At 41.5% G+C, this 12070-nt stretch overlaps 2 protein-coding genes across 3 annotated transcripts in view; one reads left to right on the forward strand and one right to left on the reverse strand.

Moving 5' to 3' along the window:
- The window catches only part of PLA2G10 (phospholipase A2 group X), a 32185-nt gene extending 30355 nt beyond the window's left edge, over positions 1-1830 (reverse strand). Inside the window, exon 1 of the mRNA XM_074885458.1 lies at positions 1084-1830. The gene's annotated coding sequence lies outside the window, so the exon portion shown is untranslated. The remainder of the gene's footprint in view (positions 1-1083) is intronic.
- A 40-nt stretch (positions 1831-1870) lies between these two features.
- ZC3H7A (zinc finger CCCH-type containing 7A) overlaps positions 1871-12070 on the forward strand; it is a 30211-nt gene continuing 20011 nt past the window's right edge. For both annotated transcript variants that reach the window (XR_012631059.1, XM_074885438.1), the window contains exons 1-5: positions 1871-2052; positions 8550-8653; positions 9825-9864; positions 10731-10928; positions 11448-11606. Coding sequence is in view for 1 of the 2 variants with exons in the window: in XM_074885438.1 (XP_074741539.1) it covers positions 8586-8653; positions 9825-9864; positions 10731-10928; positions 11448-11606 (465 nt within the window). In the remaining variant the exon portion in view is untranslated. The remainder of the gene's footprint in view (positions 2053-8549; positions 8654-9824; positions 9865-10730; positions 10929-11447; positions 11607-12070) is intronic.

Consider the following 12070-nt stretch of genomic DNA (forward strand, 5'->3'; position numbering starts at 1 on the left):
TCAATCTGGTTAATTCAGGTCAATACTCCTGAGTGTCCCTTCAACAGAGTTCTAACAATTGTAATCTGGAATTGGATAAACCTTCTTGCCATTTTTTGGGTCTATTTCATAGTTCATGATTCATGGGTATAACTGTTGTTCTATGCATGATTTTTTTTACTCTTTTTGTTTCTCTCACCTCCCTTTAGTTCCTGAAATAAGCAAAATCCCAATTTCACATTGAGTCCTATGGGACTTTTAAATTTCATTCTACACACTTAAGCATTAATGATTTAATATCTGACTACTTCCATTAAATTGTCACACTTAGTCTCAAGAATCAACATGACTGAGATCAACTGGAGGTAATGCGTCCCTTGGAGCTGGGAAAACCCTCAAGGCAGAACTTCAACAATTTATTCTTACAGTGCCTCCACAGTAATTAGAGTGGAACAGTTTAATACAGGTGTGCTTCACCAGGTCAGGGAGCCTTCCATCAGCATAACTTCACCTGAGAAACTACCAATTGCCTCTATTCCTTTCAGTCTCAATTAATGGCAGTATAATTTGTATACTGTATTTGTTAAAACCTGTAAAGCTTTTCTTTATACAGTTCTACCATACAGGCCACATCAGTGTCTCAAATTATTTTTTATCACATTCTTTGGGGGGACATCTGTACAAGACTGGTCAGCTGCACTACTGACATTGCCATCACTAATGCTACTGGAAAAAAGGAAAGAGTATTATTATAACACCAATTATGTCCACTGCAAGAGGGGAAAACCCCCAACCCCTGACGCTCGAGAGCATTCCAGGTCTGTAATTCAGCGATTCCCTGGCAGGGTATGTGCGCCAGCAGAAGTGGTACCTGTCCCCTGGCACAAAGGCCCGTGCTCCTGCCCTCACCTGCCACTGGTGCCATCAGCCCCTGAGAAAGTAATGACAAAACAGCGTTCCTTACACCTCCCGCTTACTCATGTTTTATTATTTGGCAAAAGAGCTTTCAAAAACGCATTTTATGAGTTCCAATATAAAGAGTCAAAAGATACAACAAGTTCCCGGCCTCATGAATACTCATCCCAGGCGAGTGACAAAGAATACCTCGGGTCGTGCCGGTGCACGGGAAGGGAAGAAGCCGCGCGCCGCAGGGCAGCGTCCAGGCTGCCGCTCCCGGAACCGAGCGCCGGCCCCGCCGGGCTCTCGCACCCGCCGCCTCACTCCCCATCTAACACGGCGGACGGCGCAGCGCCCGACACCGATCCTCGGTGTAACGCCCGCTTGCTGCCGCCTCCCACGCCCAAAGGCCGTTAGCGGATCCCAGAGGACACGACACCGCCTCGCCCGCACACCGGCGCCGCCGCCTCACACCCCCCGGCGGGCAGCGGCCGCTCAGGGCGCATGCGCACAGGAGCGCGCACAAGGCGGGAAGCGCGGCAGCGCGCCAGCCCAGAGCATGCGCAGTGGCCCCTGCGCCGGAGCGGAAGAGGCAGGGTGACGTCACTAAGCGCTAGGGCTCCCATGGGGCACGGCGTGCAGCTGCCCACGTCAGGCTGCTTCCGGGGGAGCCAAGGGAAGGGGGGCCGCGACCCGAGCGGCGTCTCCCGGCGATGGCAGCGGACGGGCTTGCCCGTGGCGCGGGCGCTGTCTGCCCGGGCAGTCCCACGGCGCAGCCTGCACAGGGCGATGGAGAGGCCTAAGGGCGAGCGCTACGGCCCGCTGAAAGGGAAAAGGAGCGGGGGTGGAGCGCTAGGCAGCCAGCCAATCAGCAGCAAAGACTTTCCCACTCGCCACCAATCAGAAGTGCCGGTTTCCAAAACAAGGGTGGCGAGCCAATGGCAGCGCCCGCCCTGCTAGAGCTCCGGCCAATGGAGTCAGGCTGCCCCTAGGTTGTGCCCGCGGCCTCCTCCCAGCAGGGGGCGCGCTCGGGAGCGGGCGGCAGCGGCGGCGCTGCCGAGGGCGGAGCGGGGGAGGCGCCGCCGTTGTCGTCGTCGTTGTCGCCGCCGCTGTCGCGCGCCCGGCTCGCTGGCTCCGCCTTCCGCGGCGCTGCGCTCCCGCGGGCCTGAGCGGCAGGTAGGGGCTGCGCGGCGGGGGAGGGGAGGAATCGCGCTTCGCTTCCCCCGCCCGCGGCGGGGCCCCTCGGCCTGAGGAAGGGGCCCCTAGGCGCGGGCGGCGCCGCCTGCCCGGCCCGCTCTCTTTCCGCTCCGTTCGGCGGGGCGAGCGGGGGGAGCCGTTCCCGCCCCTCCTCGCGGGTGCCGGCCGCTCCCCGGTCGAGGGTGGGGCCGCGGGGACCGCCGTCTCGCCTCTCCCGGGGGAGGGGAGCGGCCCTCCCGCCGCGTGTGCCTCCCTGGCGGAGGGGGCGGCGGGCGCGGTCGGCCGCGGCCGGTGTCGGTTCCGCTGGAGAAGTTGGGCGGGCCGGGCGGGGGGCGCCCCTGGAAAAGACTTTCCCTCGGCGTTCGGGAGCCGGTTGGAGCGAACAAAGGCGGCGGCGGGCGGGCCCTGCCCGGCGGGGTGCGGGCGGGGGCGCCGAGGGGCTCGGGTCCGCTCAGCCCCGGCCTGACCCGCGCCCTGCGCTCCCCGGGTGCGCTCCGCGGGGCCGGCGGGCTTGTTGCGGCCGCTCTCCGGGAAAAGGTGCTCTGAGAGCTCTCCTGTTGCGTCGTGGCTGGAACAAAACCGCGGCGCTTGACAGGGAAAGCGGAGGGCGAAGCGGTGACAGCGGCCGGGAGCGGGCCGGGCTCCGTCCTGTGCCCCGCGTCCTCCCGTGCCGCCGGGTTTCGCGTGTGACGAGTTTTTCGGGCGTTCTGTGGGCTGTAACTTGTGCTGGCGTTCATCCAACTAGAGGAGAACACAGTACCCGTTTTCCGTTTCTTTAACGTGTTGAGTCCGTATTCCCGGTTAGGCAGCACTGTTACTATTTCGTTACAGAAAGTCATAACTGTATTACAGGAAGTAAAAACAAAAAAACCCACAAATCCCAAAGCCTGTCGATTGCAATCATCAAAATCGATTACTAAAGCTTTTCTTGGTTTGAATTCTGTTGATAAATCTGGATTTATTGATAAGATACTACTTCTTCAGCTTGAATTTTGGATCTGTTCTTTACTAAAATGTCTAAGGGAACTATAAACCAAAGCCATCCAGCCCCACTCCTTAATTTCCTAGGGAAATGAAGCGACTTTACAAAGCGTCTTTGTTCTCTCCTATTTCTTTCATGGATTTAAAAAAAAATGTAGAAAAGCTATGAAAGTAGCTAACAAGCCTTGAACAGTATCTTCTTATTTTGTGGGTAGGGAATGAGTGGGAGGAGATGCAACTAAATACTTAAGGCAAATAAAGAATGTGGAATGAATAGGTGTAAAACTGTTGATGTATAGTCTGTTTTATTTAGATACTTCATTTTGGCGTCAAGTTTGTTTCCCTTTACAGAAATAAAAGCTGAAACTGAGTTATGTCTATGTTAAGTGGCATTTTCAGCTGACATAACAGAATTGTGTGATTGTGACCAGAAGTATTAGATTAAGCAGAGGAATTAACTGAAAACTATTGAAATGTGTGTTGTGTACTGTTTTCTCTGTCCCCCCCCAGCATGTTACATGTTTGAAACGTCTTATGCAACGGCCCAGTGATGCATGAGCATGAATATTAAATCTTTTGTGCTTTTGCTGAAAGGAAGGTATTTCTAAAAAGGTTTTATATTAAGATTTCTATTTTCCCTTTCTCGTTTTGATGCCAGTACCAAGTCTGAGCAGATTACAATCTCTGTAAGGCATGCTTTAATTTGCACTGTAGTTTATTATCTGTAATTATTCATTTAAACTGTCAGACGGTTAGGATGGGCAATAAAATTGCTTTGAGAAGTCTGCTTTGAGTCAGGCTTATTCTATGTTGGGCAGGTGCTTGATGTTGAGTTAGAATCTTGGCTGGGTTGGAACTGTGGGTAGTGGAGATGTGTTTGTCAGTGACATCTCTTTAGGAGGCAGTTAGAGTATAGCTGCATGTGTGCCACTTCCTTTTCTCACTTGTCTCTGTTGAGGTAGGGGCCTGCTCTCTTGTGCCCCTGGGGTGGGAGTTACGTGTGTATCGCTTTTTGGATCCAGATGCTTGAACATGTTATGCTTGTTGCTGCTGTTAATGGTGCAGGAGGTAGCAGCAGAGATGGGCTTTCTCTTCTTATAGGTGAAAGGTATTTATATTGCCTGCTTTTTAGTCATACATTCACTCCTACTGTTCTCTTTCAGTCTTTCCCATCCTTTTTGCAGTATTCTCTTTATTCTAGCACCCAGCGTGTAACTTCTCTTTTCTGGAGTATGGTTTTCCTATATGGAAACACTGATGAACTGTTCATGTTTTCCTTTTATATACAGACTTCTGATTGCTGATCAAAGTTTTGACATATGATTGTGCAGTTGATAGATTAATTTTTGACTGAGTTGATATTTTGAGTTTGTTACCTTCTCTCCTGCCTGTGTCATAGAGGGGGAGAAGGCTGGTGCTACAATATGAAAGGGGGTCTCTTTGCTCAGTGTGATTTTTTCACTAGACTTGCACCCCAGTCAAGGTTCATAACTCAGCTGAGCCACTGAGGCTGGTAGAGATCTATCAGCAGCAATCATGATAAAATTTTCAATGTGCTTTGTACTGTACAAAGATCTAATTTGAGATTCCTGTAACCCAGTAATTGCATTAATAGTGAAGTCAGTGATCCGTGGCAAGATGATATGCTGTATCTTAAAAGAACACATCTATACACTGCACTTAGTTTTTCTGTGGAGAAGGAAGTGTAGCAAGCACCACTGACTTCCAGTTGTTTTCAGCATTTAGTCCTGAAGGTGCAGAGAATGCTTATTTGAAGTATTTATAATAGCTGGAACCATTAATGTCAATAACGAACAATAACAGAATTATTTGGTCAGCTGAAGGTCATTAATTCCCAGTGGTGGTAGTTCTACTCCCCAAATAATGTTATGCATTTTTCCCCTATTCTCCATCTCTAAATAAGCTGTCTGCACAACTGTATGCAGCAGGAGAAAGGGTTAGTCCTGCCCAAAGTTCCTTATCCTTTGGGACTGAATTTTTAACTGGGGGAACTTGTGTGCATGGCAAACGGTGGATATTTGCTCCCTGGATTTGCAATTTAGAAATGGAAAGGCTAGACTGTCCAAAGTTTTAAGCAGTGTGACCTTCCTTTCCGGAATAACCAAGGCCTGTATTCCTTCTACAGAAAAGCTCAATTCTCTGCATTCTGTGTGACTTTACTGACTTGCATTCCAAAGATCAATTTGTTTTGCAAGATAGTCTAGCAATTGTTGTGCCTGAAGAATTATCCCAGGCATCCTAAATATTGTGAATGCCCTTTAAAACTTATCTTGAATACCTTAGAAATGCCAAAATCTAGAAAACAAGAAAACTGTCTTGCCCTGTTGCTGGAAGGAAAGCAGTAAGAGGCGTAAGTGGCTTTGTATAAGAGAAAAGCATAGGTATGCCTGTCTGCCAGACCTGGCACAAATCTGTTTTCCTCTGTATCTCCTATTTGTATAACTGGATCAGCATCTGTCAGAAAAGGTGACATTGGCTACTGGCAGTGTAATTTCTGTCACTTGGCTTCTGCTTTTGTGAAACAAGATGAGTTGAAGCCTGTGATAAAGATAAAACAGTATAAATTGTTCTTTAACTTACTTGGGTTTAGGCAGCTTTTTTTTTGCTTTACTCAATAAATTAGACTTGTATTGGTCATGTAGCAGCAGTTGTAGAAATATTACATTTAATGTAACAATCGGTTCTGCCTATGACCTTAATTACCAATACGTTAGTTTGCCTTTTTTTTTGATCACATACTATTTTTTTTTCCTTTCCATTAGCTTGTCTCTTTCAGTGAATTGCACAGAGTAAAGCAATGGTGTAGGCTTTGCTTTTCTAGTAATAGTCACAAGAAACAAAGCAACATTTTAACTTTTTAAATGTATGTACACGTCTGTCTGTTTTACATTCTGTCCCTGCAGATGGAGGAGAAAAGCTGTTGCTTAAATAGGTGGGGTTTTTTTCAACTTTGAAAGTAGATGAATGACGATAAAAGTCAAGATATGGTTGTTATTTGCCTTGTATGTAACTGAGTCTAACGTGTTTCTGGTTGCTCAAGAGGATCTAAGGGTAATTTGGATGTGAGAGATGCTGTTAGAAATGCTATCTGAAACAGTTTAAAATCCTCTGCAAAATCATCAAATATTGGGACAATGCAATGGTCAAATTATTTTAAGAAAAGATAATTTTTGCCTGAACATCTTATGGATGCAAATGAGTAAGTGGGAAAAACAGAAAACCGCTTTGAATAATCAATTACATCACTCACATATGTTCATCACTTGCTAGCTATTATTTTATCTGTGATGCCAGTTTGTAACGTTTCCATTAACTTTATTATGGAGAAAATGGATCTGCACATCTTCAAGTTTCAATATATTATTTATTCTTTAGTATTTGTGCTAGAGGTGATAAATGAATGCAATTGTTACTGTGTTGTACTTTTTTCATCTCTTTGTAAGTTGTTTGTGTGGAGTATTGGGGTTGCTTAAAATTAGTAGAGTAAAGCGGATCTTCATACTTGCCCAGATCTTGACATATGCAAGACTCTTGTGATAGCAAGGTATTACTTTGTCAGCTGTTATTTCAGGACTAAAATATGTTTTAAATAGCTTATTTTTGTGGGAAAGCATATGCTGATATTGCTGCTGTCTTTGGTTAGTATGAGCGTTTCTTATTGTTACTAGCCCTCGTTTGAATTCTAAAACCTAAACCATGAGTGAGTCAATAAAAAACATTAAGATGCCCAATAAATTTCCTTTTGGCGTTTATATTTAGATTTCTTCATAGATATGCTATTCCTATGCATTAAAATCTTATAATAAAAGTCTTTCATATATATGCCAGAAGCACAGTATGTATTACTAACTTGTGGAAGAAAAGATGATCCAGAAAATAACGTGAAAAACAGTTACAAATGTGTTCATGGTTATTTCCTCTCTGAAGAGTAGATTACTGAGTGCTATTTATATACCTGAACAAGCAATATCTGAACAGTTCATGTCAGTGAACTATTGTAGGTGTCCATGATATTTATCTACAAACTGATTTTTATTTTTATTTTTTTTAAAGCTTGGTGATAGTAGAGGTCACAGTGGGAAGTGAGGTGAAATAGGGACCTTGGAGTGCTTCCATTAATTTACTTAGTGACCTTCAGAAAATTATTCACTTTCTTATGCTCTTTTGAGGAATGTGTTACAATAGGACTAACTTAATGACTTGAAATGGTGTAGACTTAATAAATACGTTTAACATGCTTTGGAAAGGTTTGTAAACACTATTAGAGCTGAAAGCTCTTCAGATTGTTTCATTATTCAGAATAATCTGGAGAAAGTAGGGCAGCTTCTCCAGCCGGTTTATGTTCTCAGTTGGGATTTTGTTGAGTTTGCTGGGGGTTGTTTTGGTTTTTGTATTACTTTGTTTGCATCCGTTGTTGATGTGAAGGAGTAACCTGGCACAAAATACTGGCTTTTTAGCTTAGCTTCAAGGCAAACAGAAATGTACTGTATGCAGTTCAATTATTTTTAACTATAAATTCCTACAAAAAGTAATTTTCTTCACCAAGAAAAAGTACTTCCTCAAGCTAGAAGCCTTTTTCTGAATTTCAGTATTTTCAGAATAAAACTGGCCTACTGATCTTTTGTGTGAAAAGAAATTGTGTTCTTATCTTGCAGTTAGTCACAGCTGTATGCAGCTGTGAAACCAAATAGCCTTCTCTTGAAGGTTATACAGATTGTTTTAGCCTGCCCAACCTGATTTGTAAATCGAGTAAATGAAAGACGTGAAAAAAAAATAATCGCTGAATCAGACTACTTAAATTGCATGGAAACGTCAGGCTGACAATGTGGAATTTACATGAAAGTAATTCAGTTTTTCAAATGAAGTAGGTAGTTTTGCTACTGGTAAAGTTTCCAAGGTTTTTGCCTAGGTCAGCTGGTAGATACTATTAAAGCAGTAGCATTTTGCTTCTAATTACACCTTAGTGCTTGGGCGATGATGCGCTACTCTAGAATTAGACCTAATGGTAGCTTTCTAATCAGTTTGGGTTTTATTAATAAATATACCAGGGTCTTGAGTTTATTTCTACTTCAAACAAATAAAATAAGTATAAAGCTATTAAAAGGGGACAGTGTGGAAGCTTGGTTTAGCAGTAATGCATGCAAGCTGTGCTTGTAGTTGGGTTTAGTTTCACTAACGTGACTGCATCATCTAGAGTAAATAAGTGGAAAACCAAAGATAAAGTAGAAATTGGAAGAAAGGTTCTCTGTAGAAGCGTTGTGTACGTGGGTGTTGGTTCTGACCTGGGGCTTCTACCTGTATTGCTGTGGGCACTTCAGTGTTTTTCTGAAGTTTTTTCAGAGCGTGTTCTCTGAAGCTATGGTGCAGTATTGTCTTTGTGTGATGGACTTAGTATTGATGTGAGACTGGATCCTTCTGGTCCAAATGCAAACTGCTAATTTATTAACAGCCATTTATCTTTCTTCCTTTTTGAGGAGTGGCATATCCGAAAAGTGGATGTTCAGGATAACATGTCCAATGTGTCGGAAGAGAGAAGCACTAGACAACAGGACATTAAGAAAGGACTCCAGTTTATAGAGTATGATTTTGTGGTTTTATTCTTGTATGCTTATACATGTATATATATGAAATGGCTAGCTCTGGGAAAGTCCTTTTGATATAGCACCAGCAGAGGAAGGAAGAAGACCTGTGTTTCTCCTCAGAATATTTGCTGACACTAACATGGAAATGGGGAGCAGTCTTAAGGAAAAGACAGTACCCATCTTTGTGCCCCAACAGAGCAGATTGAAGGTGGGAGGGTATTCCGTTTCTGCCTTTGAGAAAAATCAGCGTTGAATTTTTTTGGTGGGTGGAAAATGTTGATAGCCTGCAAATCCACCTTATCAATAGCTACACCTAAGGCTAGGCTAGGTTGCTACTGAAAAGGGGTGAGTTTGCTTGCCACTACCTATATGTTTCAAATATCTGGAGGTAAAATTTAACTTATTGAAAAATAATCTTAGTAGTTAATTTTCATTTGGATCAGTGCCAAATTCTTCTCTAGAAGATCCTGGCTAGCTTAAAATCATTGTGAAATTTCACAATAGTTACTGCTCACATAAGGCATTCTTTTTTTAAAAACAAACGAACAAAAAAAACCTGCCCTTTAAAAAATTATTTAGAAACAGATTCTCAGGTAAGCTATGTAGGAAGGGAAAGGGGTTCTTATTTTTCTTCCTGAAAAGTTAGAAGCACATACCTCTGTTCTGTGCTAGAGAAGTGTTGTGTGTCATGCAAAAGGATTCTTAAAATTCCTGTAGTGTCACTGGTATGACTTAATTAAAATTGATGTGTTCTTTTGACAGATAATTTGTCATTTTATAATACTTACAAGAAGAAAGATTACAGTTCTCCTTATGTATAATCTGGTTTTGCACAGTGGAGGAGAGGAAGGAAATTGTTTTTAAACAAACAACATTGAGGTTTTAAACTCTAAGTATTCAGAACCTTAATACATTTTGAACAGCAGAGTTAAGACTGGCTATGTAACTTTAAATGAAAATGAGTCATTAGTAATAAGAAAACACAGTTGTTGAATCAAAACTATTCTACAGCACTCCTGCCTTGTTCAGTGTGGGCAATAGACCATATTATAGAGATTTGCCTGTTGCAGCAAGTGAGACTACTTTTAGTAAAAACCAGTGTTCTCCAATGTGATTGTCTTTTAAGCAGTATGTATAGTAAGTACATTTTGTAATTTCTTTTTCTAGATCTACTTTGCCCTATCCAGGGACGCAGGAACAATATGAGGTAATGAAATTACTTTTGCATTTCCAGAAGGGTTTTTAACATGGACCTATCATATTATATTTATTCTTGGTTTTAATCATCATTTAAGTGATACAGTACGAAGGGTAATTTACAATGTCTGAGTATTGGAACTGGAGGACTACTTACATTGTGATACTCAGATAATTGGATGCCTGGAATTCACTCATATATCAGTTCAGATTAACTCTTTCTCTACTGGTGTTAGGGATGAATTTGGGGCATTCATTGGATAAAACAGTGTGCTATTCTGAATAAAGTTTAGAGTAGCACAGTAAAATTGAGATAAAAGGATCTCAGTCACATAAGTCTTCATAACATATTTTGTTTCTGTACATGTTATTTTGTGTAATTTTTAACTTATCTTTTCAGACTCATCTTTTTTAGCATTTTTATCCAATAGTAGGTGTTTTCATTGGATTTGAGAACATACTAGACAAAAATGCAATCATTCACATTTTAGATTTAAAAAAAATCTTTTGTTCTGCAAAAGCAGCCTTCGTGAACTACTGGCTGGCCAGTTGCTATGACTGCTGCTTGCTAAAAGAATGTATGGAATACTTTTTTTTTTTTTTTTTTAAGTTACTTTTTAAAGTCTTTTTAAAGTTACTTATACAAAGTAATTTGTTTATTGGTAGTTCATCCTCTTTTTTATTTACATGTATTGTGGTGTTGGATATTAGAGATTGTCTTGGAAAAATGTTGGAAGAAAAATACTAATATAGACAACAGTTTTGCATTTAATTTTGATTCTGTGAAGTTACAAGTATAAATTTTCTATTTGAAAATCTATTTGGAAATATGGAAGATAACAATTGCTATTGATGAGTTTCTTTTCTTTGTTTCAGTTATTTATACGAGAGCTTGTTAGAAATCTTTTTAATGAAGGGAATGATGTGTATCGAGAAGGCGATTGGAGAGGATCACTGAGTCACTATACTGAAGCTATAAACATAGCTGATTATGCTAATTCTGAGGAAATCCATGTTTCTGATGATATTTTAGAGAAGTTGCATGTGAACAGGATAGCATGTTTTTCAAATATGGTAAGTTTCTGTTTAAACTGTATGATTTCTCGAGAACAATGTGCTAACAGTACGAGACATGGAAAGTTTCCTAGTGGGTGAAAAGCTCTTGGTGTTGGTTTGAGAATTGTCATGTTTCAGATCATCATTTTGGTATATTCTTTAATAGCTTCTTTTTAAAAGTATAATCATCAAGATATTTTTAGTTACTAGAATATTAACATAAAAGTCATACAGCTTGGAAATTGATGGAACAGTATTTTTATTCATTTATACTGCTGATTGCACCTGAGTCTTCTGCTTTCTCTGTGGAATAAGATGGCTGTTGTGAAAGAGCTAAATTGTCTTTATAACTATTATTGGATTTTGCATGAATGATGACCCTGCTTGTTTTAAGTTGTGTAAGTTGGTGACTTGGCAAAACTCGTACATGCAGTGTGCAGTGGCCTTGGTGAATGTTCTCAATACCTTCATCTAATACAGTTTAAATTCGCTATTTTGATGATAATAGTTCTGATTTTTTCTTTTTTCTTCTTGTAGGGATTGCATGAAAAAGTTCTAGAAGACTGTGAGATAGCATTAAGATTGAATGAAAACAATTTCAGAGCTCTCTATCGGAAAGCAAAAGCTTTGAATGAGCTAGGAAGGTATAAGAAGGCTTATGATGCTGTAGCAAAATGTTCTCTTGCTGTGCCGCAGGTAGGTAAATTATATTGATTATTTTAAAAGATTTAGTACAGAAAACATATACTTACATCAACATTGAAGGTTTTTTGGTTGGTTTTGTTTTTTTAATGCAGTAAAATATTTTTTTATTCCTCTAAGAGTTATTTTTTGTTGTGGAAGTGAAGACTGATAGCAGAGATTATAGTCCCCAAGCTCGGTTTGTTGTGTTAACTTTCAGCAAAAGAAATCGTCACTTTGCAGTGAAGGTCAAGTGCCATAAATGTTTGCAGTGAACACTAGAACCACTGAATTAGTTGTTTAAAATTCTCTACAGACAGAAGTATACTCATAATATAAAGAGAAAACCCACCTGTAATTATAATGTACAATATTGATTCTTTTGATAACTGTATTTTAGCTTTCCAAGCATTTAGTAACATTCTTATCTGTGCATTGTCCTTCATCTGAATCATTTACTGTGCACCTCTAATCTTAGG

The sequence above is a fragment of the Strix uralensis genome, chromosome 16 (genome assembly GCF_047716275.1).
Source record: "Strix uralensis isolate ZFMK-TIS-50842 chromosome 16, bStrUra1, whole genome shotgun sequence".
Taxonomy (NCBI): domain Eukaryota; kingdom Metazoa; phylum Chordata; class Aves; order Strigiformes; family Strigidae; genus Strix; species Strix uralensis.